The sequence below is a fragment of the Phaethon lepturus genome, unplaced genomic scaffold, assembly GCF_000687285.1.
Source record: "Phaethon lepturus isolate BGI_N335 unplaced genomic scaffold, ASM68728v1 scaffold4294, whole genome shotgun sequence".
Classification (NCBI taxonomy): Eukaryota; Metazoa; Chordata; class Aves; order Phaethontiformes; family Phaethontidae; genus Phaethon; species Phaethon lepturus.
This window is the reverse complement of record NW_010532520.1, coordinates 68,905-88,058: the sequence shown is the minus strand read 5'-3', so window position 1 is coordinate 88,058 and position 19,154 is coordinate 68,905. Positions and strand designations below refer to the sequence as shown.

The window sequence follows — 19,154 nt, the reverse complement described above, 5'->3', positions numbered from 1 at the left end:
AGCATTGTCAAAGAAATATTGACTTTACTTTTGCGTTCAGCTTCCATAAAAATTGGTGAAGACACTGGAGGTTAAGAGCTGACATGAGATTCCTGAACACTCATCCCTGGTGGAGGTTTGACTTAGGTGATTTCTAGAAAAGAGTTGTCCAGTAGATCCCTCTTGACACATTGCATCTATGCAGATCTGTGGATTGCTGTACTTCTGCAACACAGACATACTGGAAGGAAAATTTAGGTTAAACAAACATCCAGACTACATACAGTCCCCTCTCCTGGCAACTCTGCCTAAAGAGCCGCTAACCATACAATAAAACTACATATTTCTGATCAAATAATAACTGGTGAAACACCAATATTAAAGGCTATGGACCTGTGATTGAAGTGTGAAAACGTGCTTCAAGCCATCCTAAAACAAGACATTCAAACTACAAGAGGTTAAAAAAAAAATCACTGAGAAAAACATATCAGAAAAGTCACAATATTTACCTTCTCCCCTTGTTGTTTTATGTCTCCCACAGAGATAGAAATTGGACACCATCCACTTTAAAATTCCATTTGTACTTATCTTTAAAACCAAACCAGTAAAAACCCAAGAGTACAGTTACAGGAAAACACAGGTTTACCTGGTGTGTTTTTCAACAGTTTATGTAGCTCCAGAGTGCATCAATAGGTAGTTTCTTCCACATCTCTAAGCACTGAGCTGAGAGAGGCCCAACTGTACAGCTAAAAGCAGCAGCAAAGCTGAAGCTAAACACACAGACCTGTGAAGAACAGAAATGAGGCCCAAAGGTTTGGTATTGTTACTTCTTTGTTCAGTGGGGAAAACAGAAGAGAAAAACATCCTCCTTTCAATGACAATTCACTTACATCAGCTGCCCTTAGCAGCAGTACAAGATACAACATTTAACATTTTCAGTTAATGACGAATGGGGTAACAGAGGACAGACAAGTTGTTGGTGATTAGGAAGGCATTTAAAATTTGGAAAACTGGAATTTTTTTTAAAAGTTCTTTCTGAGGGACAGGAAGAGGAAGGGAGACATCCCGAATCAACGCTTCTGTGACTTTACTTCAGAGAATTCCCCTACCAAACGTCTGAGTCTGAAGATTTCCTGGAGGTTTAAATACAGAGAAAGAGCCAAAGACAACAAAGATACTACACATCTAATCTTGCTCAGGTGTTACAACACAGCAAGCAGAGATTTTTGCTTTTTGGGTTGTTTTTTTTTTTTAGACTAGCTTCTTCAGTTACAAGTTGCACATCTTGGTGTGTACTGGGAGGTGTCTAAAATTGTGGCTATTAGTGTAAATGTTTACTTTGCTAAATATTAAGCATTAATTTCTCCATCATGATACAACAATAGGATCCACACTACAGTAAAGACAAACTAACCTTTCACTGAAACAGAAAGCAACTTGCAAAGCCTTTTTGAGCAGCAGTGAGCACACTGAACACCTACGCACTCAGTCACTATATGAATTAATTTTTAAACACATCAATTTTCTTCTCAGGCTATGGTGAGGTTTGCACCAAACAAGCATGCCGAAGACGTGTGAACTCTCACTTACATTACCTCAGAAAGCAGCGATAGTGAATGCCAAGCAGAGATGAGATATTATCCCTGTGGAAGAGCTGTCTTAAAGCATCCAGTATCAACACCGTTCAAGATACAAACATTTTGTGCAATTATGCCCTCTTCCATTAAGGAAATGCCTGAAAAAATACCACACCCTCAGATTCAGCAGCACTGATATCAGCAGACAGGCCTAAAACAGATATGCCACCACTCACTTCCAGAGCTTAGATATTCATCTTTCATACAGGTTAAGATGAGTGAGGAATAGGGGGACAAGGTACGCTACAGTTATCAAAGCAGCCCACTCTCAAAGGTGGAATTTCTGCCCCCTCCAACTCTCATGAAAAACTCACATTTACTCAGTCATGATGGAGGTCTCCTCTACTCGAAGTTACCTTTGAACATATTTTATCTGGATTGAACACATCTGAACGACGCAGCTACCAGTGCAGAACATTTGTGCTTTCAACAGGAGGTTATAGTGTTGCACCTATACAGACTTCACATCACTACTTATTTAGGCATTAAGAAACATTCAGCAAAGCCTTAATAAAAGCATTTAATAACTGGAGTAACTGTAACTAACTCATTTTCCCAAGGCCACAAAAGTGGTAGAATTGAAGCCAGTATTTTCAAATCTGGCTCCCAGACTGGTCCATCCTTACCTTCACTTAATTATGAATTTAGAAAAATATGACTTGCCTTTAAGTTTGCATCGAGGTGCGACAACAGCAGATCCATGGAGACCCATTCTTCATGCTTTCTCTGTAGTGTGTGGAATTATGTCCACTGTATTGATATACCATGATAGAGCATAAAGCAAGTATCTTTGAAGAATATTACAAATACATACATATATTCCTCAAATGCAAAAGGATTTCTTCTGGTGTCTTGACGTAGGATTTCAAAATAGAGAAGCATGTCATATTGACGTATCTCTGTTGTCACTAGAGAATAAAACTGACCGTCTTCCCCATTTACTAGTGAAAACAAATGCTATGAAATGAGTTTTCTAGCACCGTTAAAAATCTCAGTACTTTCAAAGTGTTCCTACTCTAGAGAAGCTGGGATCTGCACCAATATTCGACAATGTGACATGAACTAGTTTTGCCATCCCATGCCTCAATTTGTTGAGATCACCAATTAGAAATTGCTACTGATAACATACACTGCCACCTTGTGTTATGGTTTAAAACTGAAGAAGCCTGAAAAGTTGGATTTCACACAAGCATCCAGCTTCAGCTGTTTTAACAGCATTTTTGTTTTTCCACAGCCACTGTCCCACATGAGAAGCTTCTCCACCTTTACATAACTAAGATCTAACTCAGGCTAACAGATGCAAGCCTCCATGAGCCAAGAAACAAAGTTCATTCTTCTCCACTAACTGATGTGGGTATTTTCAACAGTACGTAGTTTTGCAGACAGTTGGTGCTAAGCGGCATAAATATTACCTTTTAGGTTTGAGATGTTATTCCTCCAGCACAAGCAAATAAATACATATGCTACAATACTGCATTGACAAAAAAGTGAGGCTAAGCTATTAATTCCTTCCTCAACCTGAATCTGAAGAAGAGTAATAGAAGTTGCCCCCTTTATGTTCCTGGACTATATTTAAGAATAGGTATTCTGTCATTCCCTCCTCTACAAAAGGAGTCTGAGGGCTCATTTACCTACAATGGCTGGGTATAAGCTGAGCAACTACACTCTGTACCAGCAGCACACACTGGGATAGAAGCTCCAGATCCAACAAGAGGGACATTGAAGTTGTAGCTGTCTCAGTGGTCTGTAGCCAACCCAGCCCTCCTGCTACATCTGGGGCCCACAGCGGACCTGGAAGCAATCATCCATTAAACCTCCTCAAGTCCCAAGCTGAGTATAATTACACTGTGCCTTGCAAAGCAGTCCCAAGCCCACTGGGTGTATCACAGAAAATATGTGTTAACAAGTACAAGAAAGAAAAATGTGGAATGGCTCTGCAAAAGGACATTTGCGGGCTTTGAAGCTATACTGTCCTTTTAAATACATGCTGAGTGGAAATTCTCTTTTGTTAAACAAAAAACACACAAAAAAGGGAAGACCTCCTTATAATTTGGGTAAGTATGGTTATCTGGAGGTAAAAAGAAAGCTTCTGTTGCCTCTATTCTGAATAGATAGCACAGTATCAGAAACACTTCTACAAGTGCAGGATCTTTACACAGATCCAAATCCCAAGTTACCAGTTTTCTTCCATGCTGGACAATACTATGCAACCTGTAAAACATTACTATATTAACTATTTACATGATAGTGGCATTGAGCCTACCTACTTCATTTCTGCACTGACATTAAATTGGCAATTTTTGTATTACCTTGTTTCTCACAAATTATCTATTGAAATAGAAGCATTACAGTAATTCACAGAATTCACAAACTTAATTCCAGCATTCTGCAGTCTTTCTTTATCTAGCAGTTTCTCCTATCAGGTGAGCTGGCAAACAAGGAATATGCTAAAGTTAAGTAGCATTCACCAACCAATTCTGACACAAGATGAAATTTAGCTTAGAAAATCATTATTTTTTTTGTATATTTCTTTTTTTCCTTTCCCCACCCAAGCAGAAAAAAGCAAGACACAAGTCTTCTGCCATACTAATGTATTCCATCTTTCAAAAAGAAAGACATGATTTTAATATTACTTAACAATATGTTAAAAAAGTAGCCAGTTAGGCTTCAGTGTTAATACAATTATACACTCTATAACAGATTTGATAGTGTGAGTACTGTTCTTTTAAATTTTCTCATTCTGCAAGTATTCTTACACAAGCTGGCTACAAGTCAGGAAAAAAAAAAATCAAAACACAAATAGCGTAACTTGTACACTCTTAAACAGTAGATTGTGAAAGAACTGAGGAAATACTTGTCCCATAAGAGCCTCTTTTTCATGAAGTCATGTCAGGAGAATTCTGGAGCAGATGAAAGCACAGCTGACTAGGTCCATTCCTTTGTCAGGAGTCAGAATGACAAAACATAGCTAGATGCAGAAGTGACAGGAGCCACTGCAGATGATGCAAACTAGTATTTTGGCCTCCACCCAAGCCTAAGCAATTTAAAGTCTCTGAGGCCAAGGCATTCAGAAGGAGATGGAAAAGAGCTATTGTTCCAACTCCAACGGCATACAGCTACAATCAAGTAAGTCTCACTCACAGACTACAAGCACACAAGCTAACAAATTCAGGTAGAAAGTGGCAATTTTTCAGTCCGCAAGAATTATCAGGCCAAAGGGTTCAGTGCAGATCCACACAGCACTGGGGACAAGGCAAGGCAGCACTGGCTCAAGACCAGAGAAGCTCTCAGCACAGCAGGACAGATAAGTGGAGTTGTCGTTCATTGATTCCTGCAGGGTTCCCTCCCCGTATTGTGTCATTTCAATGTGCAGCAAAGGTGGTTTTTTTCAAGCTAAAATTGGACCAATTGATGGAAAGTCTCTGCCTTGTCTGTCTGGCAGAATCCAAGCAGAATCTGAAAAGAAAAAAGCAATAAAGTGAAACCAATATACTTAAAATCAAACCACAGGTGTTATCCCTCTTTTGAAGGGCTGCTCTCATTCAGAAGGATAAAACCTCTTAAAAAACCATACTTGAAAATAATCACTTGTCCATCATTCACATACATCATAAGCCAGTTACTCTTGATAATGCAGTGGATTTAAAGTAAATGAACCAAGTAGCAAAGAACACTGCACGTTTAGCTGCACAGAAACTAGCTGAACATTAGCTAGAAACAGAGCTGACCTTGCTGTGTTTACCAAAAACCTTGCAACAGTAAGAATGACTAGTAGGTAACGTGTAAAGCAGAAGCACCAATGGTCTGGGGCACTGCTGCTTCTCTTCTGACTACAGCAAAGTTATGTTTGAGACAAACACCTAGGGAAAGGATGTTTGTTTACAGTACAGTAGATAAGTAGCCTACATGCCTGGAAAAAGCACCTTTAGAACAAAAAAGTCCATTTATTAGCTTTCACTGAACACAATTTATGGAAGAACTTTTGAAAAAGGTTGGCATGTGCAAGTATTTCAGTGACAGTTAATTTATGCTGAAGTCCTTTATTGAGGCAAGGTGTAGTTTGTTTAGGCTGAAGGCTGCATGACAGCATCAAGGTAGTGCATACCCCTCTCTGGGAGGCCATACAGCTTCTGTAACAACTGAAAGCCAAAAAAGGGGAGCAGACAGAAGGAGCAAAATAGGAAGGATACAGTGGAAGGTTGGAAGAACTAAACTTACTTCGTTCTTTCTAGGCTAAAGTTAGAAGTAGCTAGCAAAATTAATTCTGAAGTCACAGTGTAATTAGTGTATCCATCTATTACGCTACTACAAAGCAAGAAAAAAAGGTGATGAATTAACAAACTATCAATAAACAGTATGAACTCAGTAGGCCTGTGCAGCTCATTGCCATGGAGGGTTATTAAAACAGGCAATTTTGCTAGCCTTCTGAGTATTATGTTGGAAATTATCAAATTCTAGAAAACATATGCATTAAAGGTGTCTTCACAACATTAAGTAACTCTTTTTCTCCCCTAGAACAACACCTATCAGGGCATTTCAGACACCTTTTCTAAACAGGTATACATAAAAAAAATGGGACAGTTACACACACTTCCTAACAGATGACAGTAAAGGAGCGGATTACACCAATTACTGAATTGATTATAAAACAGTACAGTTAAAACTTTTAACTCTTCCTTTGGAATCACATTTGACAAGTTTATCTCCAAATTTCAACTGCACTTCTACAAATAAAAGACACTGCTTCATTCATCCTTTTGAGAGTAGAGAATTGGTGAAAAGAACTTTTCTATTTTCTTGTTACTGATACTGCAAACTTGAATGAATCTAAGAATATTTCATGAAACCCATAAGCCCAAAGGCTTATGCTATACCAATACTTGCACTATCTAATATATGCCACATTTCACCTATAAAACCCACATTTCAATTTAAAAAAATCCTTTAATTGGCACCACTCAGAAAAATAATTTTTAAGAATAGAGCACATACTTTCAAAAATTTCATCTTCTAGTACATTGTAACTCCATAAATACTCACAAACATATGCATTTTGTACAGTAATAATAAGCAGCACAGAGAACCAGTTGTACTCCGTCCTTTGCAAGACCCAGACATACATTACATCCCAGGCACACAGACTATCAAACTATATAAATTTAGAAAAGAACTTGAAATCCATATTGAAAGCTCTTTCTTAAAAAAACCTACCCTTTAAACAAATGGCTTTAGTTGCTTTGTGAAATAATACTGAATAATTTAGGAATCAACAGTCACAGGAAACTGATTTGGCTATCATGATGAAAGGCTTACTAGCTGTATTAATGGGCAACTAGCACACCCAGCCACCACTAAAGAACACAAATTTGAGTAGATTTCAGTATTATGGAAGAACATGTGCTACATTATTTAAACATGACCTGTGAGCACATATTTGAGGAATTTAAAGGCAACTAATGTTAATGCGTAAATCCCAAACCCAACCAAAATACAAAGAAAAGTTTCACAAGCACACGTTCATATTATTGTTTTACTGTCTTTGCACTAGCATAAGCATCCCCTCTTTATGAGTGGCATAAACTAATATCCCACAGTTACACCATCTCTACCTCAAGTGCAGCACAAAATTCCAAATTAATAGCTCCCACAAACAAGAAAGAAAACATAATGAACAAACCTTTTTGAAGTATCTGTTCTGAAATTTAAAATTTAACGTTTTACTTGTTCAAAACTTAACACCTAACATAGCATTTTTAGTATTTTTTTTTAAACACTAATCAATATTTGGTCTGTGTGGATAATAAAAGGAAGATTCATGCAAACTTTGCTTATAGAAAAAAATGGTGAGGATATTCTGAAAGCTTTGATGAGAACCTGAAGGACACACAGATGATTCTGGCACTCATTTCTGTATTTGTGGTACTCAGCTACAATCTGTGCCCATAAGTCTACAGCTTTGGTGATTGTTATAGTATTCAGAACGTCAGCTGTAACAGGATTTGCTATGTTACAACACAGGGCAACACAGGCTTTTCTGCTAGGAATTAGTTATTAAATTATTTCTTGTGTGTTTTTTTTTTTTTTTTAAACTACGGCATATGGGAAGGAGCACAAGAGCTTTATGCGTAAGGACTACAGCACGTTACCTCTTAAAATACTCCACTTCTCGCTCTGTTTCATCCATTTCCACACTGTCTAGGTCAATGTCTTTGGGTAGAAACACATCATCTACAAAGGAAAAAGGATGACACTACGTTAGATGCCATGGGGAGGAGTGAAGAAGAGAGAGAGAGAGAGAGAGAGAGAGAAGCTTGAAGAAGCTGCATTAAAGATGTTTTTGGAGAACTGCCTGAACTTTATCAACTCCTGATTATTCATGTTTAGGCTGGATCAATACAAACTTATAATTAGACACACACTTCTTAAAAGCCCTATACCTCTGCTCAGCCTTTAAGGAGTCACACTAGGAACATGGAAGAGATGAATCAACAGTAAATTTACTAACTTCATGGGCTGCAAAAGATGCCATAAACCTGTAACAGACATCAGAATGGTCAAATTATACAAAAGGCTCAACGAATCAGATCACTAATAAATAGCGTTCGACTGCCTAAAATTTCTTTGCCTTACTACTAAAAAAGCAGCTTTAGAAACATTTTAAAAATGGTATTTATAATAAAGAAAAATATTTCAAGAATTCTGGGTTTGTAGAGGTCCTGTACTCCCTCTGGGACATGATCATCAGGCTGCGTCTGCAAGAGTCTAAGTCATTCTACCTAGAACTAGGAATTCTTAAAAAGTTTTTTAACATATTTTAATATTGCCTGAATTTAGGCCTCAGCTATAGCAACAAAGTCTCTTTAAAGTCTATTTGTATATTGTACTGTCTCAGTGTATGGTTCTGTTCCATACTTCAAAAAAAACCTTCAGAAAGCATAGACACGCTTGTAGAAACCAATTTGAGCATTTTCCTCTTAAAATATCTTTTCTTACTACATATATACTGCATTCTTTTATCTGAAGCAGCTTCAGAACACATTCCAAAAAGGGCGAGACAAAGAAACTAACCGAAAGCACTAGTACATACCAGGACTCTCCAGAATCCTTAAGATCACAAGAACAAACAACTCTTCTAAATGGATCCCTGGGAGTTCAAAAGTTGCATGTCTTTGCTGTGCAACTAACTTCAAAGAACCAGAAAGCCCTATAAACACAGGGTTTCCCTATACACCTAGTTTTCTTCAGTCTCTTCACAGCAAGAAGTTAAAATACCCCGCTAGAATAGATTTCTTTAACAAACAAGAGATTACACCAAAAGCAATAACGTTCACTGCCTTAACACTTCATTTTAAAACTCAGTTAAAAACAACAAAACAATCCAAACTTTGTTACCCTCTTTTAATGTTCTTTAAATTACCCCAGTTCTAATGTCTTTTTCTTAGTTCATTTTTTGTGCCTCTGCTAATTTGGTACATCAACCCTATGTCTTTAAGAAATTACAGCTAAATGAAAAATTGTATACTACAGTATCTTTCTTGTAGTTCTAAAGTCAGAACTATTCAAAGTGGCAATCCAGTCCCGGCTCTCCAAAGAGCAGAACAATTATCTCTATGAATTCAGAAACATGTCCTTATGGTTATTTCCACATTTAAAAAATTAATAAGGCCACGTGCTGGGTCCTGCATTTCGGTCACAAGAACCCCCTGCAATGCTACAGGCTTGGGGAGGAGTGGCTGGAGAGCTGCCTGACAGAAAAGGACCTGGGGGTGCTGGTTGACAGCCGGCTGAACATGAGCCGGCAGTGTGCCCAGGTGGCCAAGAAGGCCAACAGCGCCCTGGCCTGTATCAGCAATAGCGTGGCCAGCAGGAGCAGGGACGTGATCGCGCCCCTGTACTCGGCACTGGTGAGGCCGTACCTCGAATCCTGTGGTCAGTTTTGGGCCCCTCACTCCAAGAAGGACATTGAGTTCTGAAGCGTGTCCAGAGAAGGGCAACGAAGCTGGTGAGAGGTCTGGAGAACAAGTCTTATGAGGAGCAGCTGAGGGAACTGGGGTTGTCTGGCCTGGGAAAGAGGAGGTTTCTCTTCCCCAGATGAGGGAGACCTCATCGCTCTCTACAACTACCTGAAAGGCGGTTGTGGCAACGTGGGTGTTCGTCTCTTCTCCCAAGTAACTAGTGACAGGACAAGAGGAAATGGCCCCAAGTTGCACCAGGGGAGGTTTACACTAGATATTAGGAAAAATTTCTTCACTGAGAGAGTGGTCAAACACTGGAACAGGCTGCCCAGGGAAGTGGTGGAGTCACCATCACTGGAAGTGTTCAAGAAACGTGTAAACGTGGCAATTCAGGACATGGTTTAGTGGGCATGGTGGTGTTCAGTTGATGGTTGGACTTGATGATCTTAAAGGCCATTTCCAACCTTAATGATTCTGTGATTAGTTTTCAGAAATTGTAACTATACTTGATTTCAGCAGCAGAAAACAATGGTGAGGGACAGGGAGGAAAAAAAGATGCAGGAAGCTACCTGAAGTCTCCTACAGTAAACACTGTCTACCACCATGCCCCCTTTTAATAGTTTTTCCTTCAAATGTCTCCAGTTTTCTCTTTTTCCTCCTAATTCTACAGTTTTGTCTTACTCCAATGACTGGAGTACATTCTTCTTGGTAAATTAAAAAAAACCCCAAACACACCACAAAACAGTATGCATATGAACGAAGGTATCAGAGAAAAGGGTTCAATGCTGTATCACTGCTCGATTGATACGGAATGAAAACACTGAACCCAAGAAGAGTTAAAAAGAAAGACAGGTGGGCTGACTCAACCCAACCATGAAACCACAAAGACAAAGTTGGGCTCTACACCTTGCACTTGCAACAACCAGGAATTTGGTTTATGTTTTTGTAACAAAGCTTAATAAACATAAGTATTGTAAAACAATGTCAGAGACTGCCAAAGGATTAAGGTCTCATATCTTGATGTGCTTACCAGACAGGACAGCAATGAGAAATGCAATATTAAGTCATTCTGTTGAACAGACATTTAATTTATGCACCGTTACCACAGTGATCCACCGTTATCACTGGGTGATCCCAGACAAATGAATAGGTGCTCTGAGCAGACAGACTGCAAAACTGCCGTCCCAACTGGCAGTCCCGGTATGGACCAAGGATGTGCAGGAACAAACTGGTGCACAAGAATGGCAGTTAGATTAGCGTGCTGACAAAGCCAACCAGCTAGCACTGCATGCGCGCCTCAGCTCTGATATTTGCTGTTAGACATCTTCAGGAAAACAAAAAAATATGTTGGGACAAACTAATATTCATGTGGAGAAAACACTCAATATTATCAACTAATTAACATCCCACTTTAAGTTTTCACTCTGGCAACTAAAGAAATAGTAAATTAGTTTTTGTATTTGCTTTACCTGTTCATGTAATTAATATATGAAAGGAGTTATTTCCACTAAGAAAAATGCATATTTATGTATGAACGATCATTCTTTGGCTGCAGAATCCCCATACTTTCCTTGCTCAAAGAGAAATGCCACCTTTAGACTATACTCTTAAAGCTGTATGAGAAACAACCTTGCTTCTAAAGAAGTTCAAAATGGATGTCAGCATACTATTGAATTATTTTAAATATTTAAGCAAGATAGGCTTTACAGAAGAGACTGGCTTTCTGACAAAAATCCCATACAAAACCAGCAGCATATACTAGTTTATTAATTCTTTAAGCCATCCTACACCTCTTAACTAAAAATATATGCATCTCCCAATTGTTGTAATTACAATGACTTGAGTTTTCCTGACATCCATTTTTCTGTTTCTCTAATTCACATTGGCAGGAATGACTGAAGATAAAGATTTTAAACTTCTGTACTTAACAATAAAAAAAAAAAACCAAGTTCTTCAACTTCCTTATACACTTACCAATGGAATTGTTGACTTTGTCCCCTTTTTTCTTCTTGTTTTTCTTGTTCTTGCCTTTTGGTTGAGGAGAATCTGCAAGTATTAGCTTACTATTTTGTTGCTGTTCGCTTGGTGAAGGGGATTCACTTGTAACAGGTGCTTTCTCGTCCTTTACATGGTTCAACTGTTTTTTGTTGTTATTGTTTAATTTCTTCTCCTCTTTTTTAGGTTCCCCAAGTGTTGGGAGCTCTGCTGCTTTTGCTTTGGATTCTATTTGGTTTCTGGTTTTACTCTGAATCTCAGCTGCTTTGGGGGATTCAACAGGCTTTTTCACTTGTTCAGCACATGGTTTGTTTATCTGCTTTAGCTTCTGTTTGCTGTTTCCTTCTTTATGTTGATGCATAATATCAAGCAGAAAAGAGAGGGGCTCATGCTGCTTTACATTCCCCTCTTTCTGATAAAGCAGTTTTGAGTCTCTAGTGTTTATAGGATTGGATAGTTCACAGCCTGTCTCTGAAACTGGCCTCTGCTCTGTATGATTCACATGTCTTGACAGTGAACCAGAGGAGGTTTCCATCTTTTCCAACTGCTCAAGTGTACCATTCTGAATGTCTTCGGGTGCATTTGGGACAGATTCCTTCACTGCCTGGCAGTTTTGAGTAAGCATGTCCACCTTCTGACAGTCTTTACTTGTTCGTTCTTTCTTCTTTTTCTTTACAGCCCGCAACTGCTGAAGTTCTTGAAGCCTTTGTAATTCTTGTTTCAGCCTCTCTTCTTCTTCTTCCTCCCGCCGTCTCTGCTCCTCAAGCAACTGGTGATGCTCCCTCTCCCTGGCTTCTGCTTCAAGTCGAGCTTTTTCTTCAAGCTACAAAGTAACAATAGGTTTATTGAAAGTGACAGATACTTTGGAAATTAAGAGTTTTAGGGATTATTACTACTTTTCTCTATGAACATTATAAATCCTAGGATGTTAACATATGAACATACTTAATCCAGAAGTCTGTGCAGCAAGCAAATAACACAAAAGCTGCCCTTTAAAATACATTAAAATCCTTTCTATGCTTCTTTTTTCTATGTTTCTGTAACATATTTGACTGTTGATCTTCTCTTTGCTACTTCTAAGCCTAACTCTGTATCAAAGGTTTCTAGAACCCCAAAAAACTTGCTGAAAACAGACCATTCAGCTTCTCAACAATGGCGTGTATTACTGAGGTAACTCAGGTTTGCATCATGTTGCATCATTTACCTGTTCTCTTGCTATGGTAGCAGAATTGCTCTGTTTCAGTGTTCATGAACATTAAGGAAGAGCAATCATTAAAAACATTTTACAGCAAAACAATAAGCACATTAAAGCTACGTTAAAAGTTGTCAAAAATAATAAGGATGGTAAAGCTTTCTGTTGTCAGCCATAAATTCATTAACCACATGAAACAAAGACACAAGGGATTTTTTTTCCAGCTATTACTACAAATGCCTAAAACTTTGCTGTGCAGCATTGATCTTGCATCATTAGCAAAATGAAAGTTGTACACTGAGAACAATCATGTGCATTTATTTTCTTGCACATTTAGAAGTGCCTGTATAGGATTTTTTCACAGAAATCATGCACAAACCGCTATGAGAATCTTCCACCACTTCTGCTCAAATTGCATTGCAAGAGCAAAGTGAATTTTGCAAAGTGAATTTTATTTATAGCTAACTCACTAGCCCTTAAGTTTCTGAACAGTGCTACAACACTACTGCCAGCAAACAAATCCACGAACAAGAAATATTTACAGTGCTGTCACACAACATGCTTACCAGAATTAAAAACCATTCAGCAATCAATCTTATTGTGTCTTTAACTTTATACCTAAGGCTGATACTTGAACTGCAGCAAGAAAAGTCAATTTTATTCTTATTCAACTTAAAAAAAAAAAAATCCTCTATTAAGTCAGCAAATATTGTTTTCAAGAAATAATTTCAATGTTACACATTTGAATTATTTAGAAATGTTTTTGCCCATTTCCATTTGAAAGCAACCTGAAATTTTTTCTTCCCTGTCCCCTCTTTGCAGCTTGCCACTTCACTCTGGCTTGGGATAGCCCTTCGTACCATTGTGTGGCACAGCACTTAACCTCTTTCAATCAGAACAATAAGATGCCCAGTGCAATCGTTCTAAAAATATCAAATTTTGGCTTTTCTACTCTCATAAAAGCACTGTCCTTATGTTTCCTGGCTTCCTACAGAGATACTTCATCATAACCATTATCCCAATAAAGAAACACTAGTTTTCTAACTTCCCCCACTTTTAAATGTCAATTCTACAAAAGAATAAAATTCTTAACATTTCTGACACTTAGAAATGGCTTTCTAAAGTGTAGGAAATTCCAATATAAAGCTGACTTGCAACAAAACACGTGGCAATGACATTGTGAGAAATCTTCCCAGTCTACTACATACCGCCTCAGGTAGCGTCAGAACAAATAAGCTAGCTGTGTATATACAAACAGGTAGTGTACCACAAACTACACAGAAAACAATTATACCATTATTATAAAGTCAGAGAATTTTTACAAATTTATATTAAAATCATTCGCTTTGTGATATCTTCGGTGGTGATTCTTTAAGCGGCCTAAATTATCCATTCGTGACATCAGTCTACCATGGTATACTTCGAGAGTGCACAGATTCTAAAACATGAGGTCTAGGAAAAACATACTTTTATGTCTTACCTTTCTTTGCTTATGTCTGGCTCGCTTAGCTGCCCGAGAACTGCTTACTGGTTTGGTTTCAGAGCTGTTTATAAATTGTAGCAAGTCTTCCACCTTTCGATGGTCAACAACACTTTCCCTTTCAGAGATCTGATCTGGTTTCTTCGGCTGTTCCTCCTTCCTTTTTGTTAGCCGTAACCGAAGCTTTTCTCGCATCTCTGCATAATTTCTACTGGTTGGTGCAGCTGGAGGCTGAAGGACATGAGACAAAAATGCAGTGACTAAATGTAAAAATTTCACTGATGTAATACATTTGAGATTTTGACATTTTAGAGACCTTCAAGTAACTTGGAAGGTTCAAACTCCTTATTGTTTGTATGCATACCTAAAGGTGCATTTAACAGGCAACAGACCTGTAAGACTTGGTGCTCCCTTCTGAACTGTATTTTCCAACTGAAAGAATGACTGTTCTCACAGAGGAATGCACAAGTGAGAAGGCAAAGAAATGCCTTTAAAGCAAGGAAGGATATTTCCATATTCTCTTGTGATCAGATTTGAAAATTTGAAAGCAACAGACATGTGCTGCTGTTTCCATTTTCTATGAAGTCTGTTTCAGAGTTTGGGCCCCTGAGCTGCAACTGTGAAGGCTTGATTACCCTGCACTGAAGCGTGCCAGCACACCTCCAGCAGAGTCGCCTCAATAACTTGTTAACAGTGCTGCAAGTTGAATCCTTGCATCATGTTTCGTATCTGTATTCCCATCCCACCTCCTGCCTCTCAACTCCTTGTTCCTCCTCCCCTTCTGCTGCCTTCCCCTCTCCCCTCCTGCAACAGATCTGGTGCCCACCTGTTTGGGGCTACACCAGTTAAACTCATTAAAGCAGCAAAACAAAGCCTACTGACTTAAAAATCCTGTAGTGTTCTGCCATTTCAGCAAAATGAATAACTTACTGTGCAATCAGAAACAGGATCCCCTCCCTGTCCCTTTCAGCCACAGGGCAGGGGCTTTTACTTCACTTCAAGCCCTAAGATGACACTGCATCTGACCAAATACATGGCCAATAAACTGAGCTTTTACATCAAGTAGGAAAATACTGCCAGAGACTCAAATTCTACTAGTTAACTGATTATTAAAACAGACTATACACAGATTTACAAATGAGGCCAACAAGAAAATTAAATTTTAAGTTAAGAAAAAATATAATGTGGCAACATAACAGCTTTTAACACTTGTGTAAATGAAAAGATATGACTACAAGAATTCACTAGACATGTTACTGGTATGAAGTTAACTTAAGGATGCTTCTAACAAAGTGTTAAGTATTAAAATAAAGAACATAAGGGAAAAGACTTTGTATAACCTGCATGCTTTAGATCTTCATAATTTCTTTAAAACATCCTTTAAGTACAAGTACAAGTCAGTGACTATCAAAATGCACCAGTAAAGAAATTTGTTTGTAATACTGAAAACGGGGAAAATGCAGTTTGTGTTTTCCTTTGATAAAAGTATAATTTAAACTTACACTGCCTAAGTTCTAGGTAAGAATAGTTTCTTTTATCTTTTTAAAAAAAATAGGTTAAAGTGAATACTTTGAGGATTCCTATTTTTACAGATGGGAGAACGGCTCATAAATTGCCACGAACATTAAAAATAAATCCTATGTTACGTGTACTTTTACTCAAACTCGCCGCATTATTTATAATTACACTACTACAGATGAGTGCATGAATTTTGTAAAGTTATTTAAATAGCTCAATGCCTCTGTTTGCAGTTTCAGTCAAACATGGCATCTATTACCCAAGTCAGCTGCTTCCTAAATCTTTTAGTAATTTTTATTGCTCTTGGATTGCTTTCAACTGGAAAGGTTTGTTTCAATTCTTCATTTCAAAGAGGAGAACTTCTTTCTAACCATGCTCCTTTTACTACTTCTCTTGAGCAAGCTCCAATGCCACACCCTTAGTCGTAATCTGATAAATCACATGCAATCAATGATGAGTAAGTGACAAAAAAGGAAATAAAAAAAGAAAAAATCCACAACTTACTCCTCCATGGCCGAAGAACTCACAGTAACAGCAGTCACAGTATTTTCCTTCCTTCTGATTTGTGGATGTTGAGGTACTGGAGCTATGCTCTGAACAGCTGTCTTCATCTTGGCTCTCCTCTCCATCATACTGTTGGTGATCGTATGTGTTACTGTTCTCACAGCGATGGCCCTCACAATCAGGATCACTATGTTAAATTAAGAAAAAAGCTTATAAAACCTCTACATTATAATAAATATTTGAAAAAAAACATATACAGTTACATGTACAGCTACCAGGAACAAAGACTCTCAAACTGGGATATCAGCCACCAGTGATGCATCAAATCCTAAAGCCTTCATCCAGTAGCTTGCAAATGGAGATGCTCAAAACCAAGCAGCAAGGTAAGATGATACATGGGAAAGCAATTTATAAACACCTCATTTAGTAACTTACTGAATGAACAGTCTAAAGAATGAGTTCTGGAACTGTTCTTCCTGGCTTTACACAGGTAAAATAGTTTCAGAAGTATTTTAGCTTTAGATGGAATGATTTTGAAACTGCTACCCATCTCTTCACTTGTGGTCTGAAAAGAGCTGCGCAGCTGCAAAGTACTTAACTTATTTCTAAAAACCCCTGGTTTCAGATAGATTTTCAAGCTCTTGACTTAAATTTAAAAAAAAAAAAAAATCAAGGTCAGCAAAACCAAAAATGTTCCCATTACCCTGTTTGCACCTTTATTTTCAAGAGGAAGTACTAGCATGTCGCTTCAATAAGCGGGTACACAGCAGTTTATTCCCTCCAGAGCTCTGCATAACTGCGCTCAACACATCTACTGTCCAGTTCTTATAAAACTGATGTGATCTTGCTCCAAAAGTAAAAAGTATTAAAAAAACCCCACTCATCTAGCATTAGTATTTCTTTGTTCTCATATTAGAAAGGTGAAAACAGACCATTATCTGTCTTATCTGCAAAATATATCTGAATTTTCTTTCTAATCTCATTTTCCACCCCTCTACCCCCCTCTGTAAGTTTCTCAAGAATTAGTGACCAGGACAGAATGAAAAATTGTTCAACTTCAGTGTCCTAGCTAGGGAAAAGGCATGCAAAACTGTTGCACATAACAGGAGATATTGCCAGTCAGTGCAAACATTCAGACTAGTCAGTTTGGGCAGCCCTTCCATCACTGTTCTTGCCTGTTGGGAGTTTGCATTACAGTGCCCAGTGGCATGGTGGGGTAGCATGTGCTAGGAGTGACAGATACAATTCCACAGAAATCAAGGCTTCATTAGTTCTGTTGCTCAGTTGCTAGATTGAAAGACTAGAGCATAAAGCAGTTTTTCCCATTATACTGATTCAGACAGACTGCACTAATTGTTTCTGGGTTCTCTCCCAGTTCATTCCTTATGAACTAAAATTACTTTATCATGTTAGGACCTGGAGATGATAATAAAAGTTGGATTTCTATTGCCTTAAATAGCCTATATTCAATTCTCTCCCTGCACTAGGTAGGGAAGTTTCTTTACAAAATTGCAATAGTTTCTCAAGCATGAAAGAACGGTTACTTATTTTGTGATATCCTCAATAAACCCAGTTGATAACAGAAATAAGGGCATTTTTAGAAGCACTTCAGGTATGAAGTTATCTAACTCTGCCTAAATCTCACATCATCTTCTGAAAACTACTGCAGTAGCCAGAAGACTACATTCACAGCAACCATGACCTCAGTCCTACAGGTGACAGAGTACTTGGAGCAATGACTCAACTGCTTTTCTGTTATGCCTGCACTCATCAGAGATATTGAAGAGTTGGCATCATTGTCTGTCTGCCACAATACATAACACTACCAGAAGACAGCTCCAAACTCCTCCCAAACCTCCAGAAATCAGAACATCCTTCCACACTACAACTATTGTATAAATGGTGGGACAGGTACCTAAGAAGTCTTAAGTGTAGTCAGAAAAATGTGTTACTATGTGGCAGGTTTCAAGACCATGTATGAGCTTTTTATAGTTTGAGCTAAATAAATCTGTCAACAGATGCCTTCAGACTCCTACAAATACATTACAACAACAGGTTTGTATCTCAGCAGCAGCAGTCACTACTGGCAGTGATACAGCAAGAAACAATAGAGCTTGACTTATTTATCCCAGGTCACATTTCTAAAGTGAGCGAACATTTGTTTCTAAGCCTCTAAACTCAGTAACTAGATTCTACAATGGAAATCATATTTGTGAAGTCTCATACCAAGTTACATAGTGAGTATCTGTCTCATTTGCTGAACACTGACAGCTCTTCTTTCACGCTACAGCCATTGGCAAAGGGGAAGAGGTATCTGTATTTTAATTCCCCTTCTATTGTAAAAAGAAATGACAACAATGAAGACAACAAACTTACCTGCAGACACTTGGTGGGGCACTTACAGAGCTGTCTGTGGTTGAAGTAGGAGGTGCAACTGTAGTAGGACAAAGACCTGAATGAGGATCCACAAATCCAGGGGCTGTTGCAGCAGTTTTGGGGAAAGAAGCAGCAGCAAGATTTGGAAGATGTGGTGTAGAAGCTGGAGACAGTGCAGCAGGAGACAGTGAAGGAAGGGATGCTAAACTGGTAGGACTATTTCGTGGTGCAACTGGTGCAGAATGTCTATGGTCCTCTTTATTAATACTGTGGAACACTTCACCTAAATTGGGGGAAAAAGGAAACCGCTCACAATTGAAAATAATTAGTAAGTCTCCATTAACTACCCACACAATCATGCAAAGTGCTGGATGTTCTCAGCTTCTGTAAAAATCAACTGTATTTCAACATCGTTCTATTACTAGTTCCAAACCTTAACATCAAGGTCTTTTACAAAGTTCTTTTATCCAGGAGTACAGAGACAGTAGCTCAAGAGGAAGAACAGCAATTAATGAAAA

General features: G+C 38.3%; 1 protein-coding gene across 2 annotated transcripts in view; it reads right to left on the bottom strand.

Annotated features, from left to right (window-relative positions):
* Nucleotides 1–4,172: 4,172 nt before the first annotated feature.
* The window catches only part of FAM193A (family with sequence similarity 193, member A), a 50,416-nt gene continuing 35,434 nt past the window's right edge, over nt 4,173–19,154 (bottom strand). For both annotated transcript variants that reach the window (XM_010284846.1, XM_010284847.1), the window contains 6 exons: nt 18,637–18,919; nt 16,261–16,447; nt 14,239–14,469; nt 11,546–12,389; nt 7,763–7,844; nt 4,173–5,072 (listed from right to left, as the gene is read on the bottom strand). In XM_010284846.1, coding sequence (XP_010283148.1) covers nt 4,979–5,072; nt 7,763–7,844; nt 11,546–12,389; nt 14,239–14,469; nt 16,261–16,447; nt 18,637–18,919 — 1,721 coding nt within the window. In that variant the 3' untranslated portion in view covers nt 4,173–4,978. The remainder of the gene's footprint in view (nt 5,073–7,762; nt 7,845–11,545; nt 12,390–14,238; nt 14,470–16,260; nt 16,448–18,636; nt 18,920–19,154) is intronic.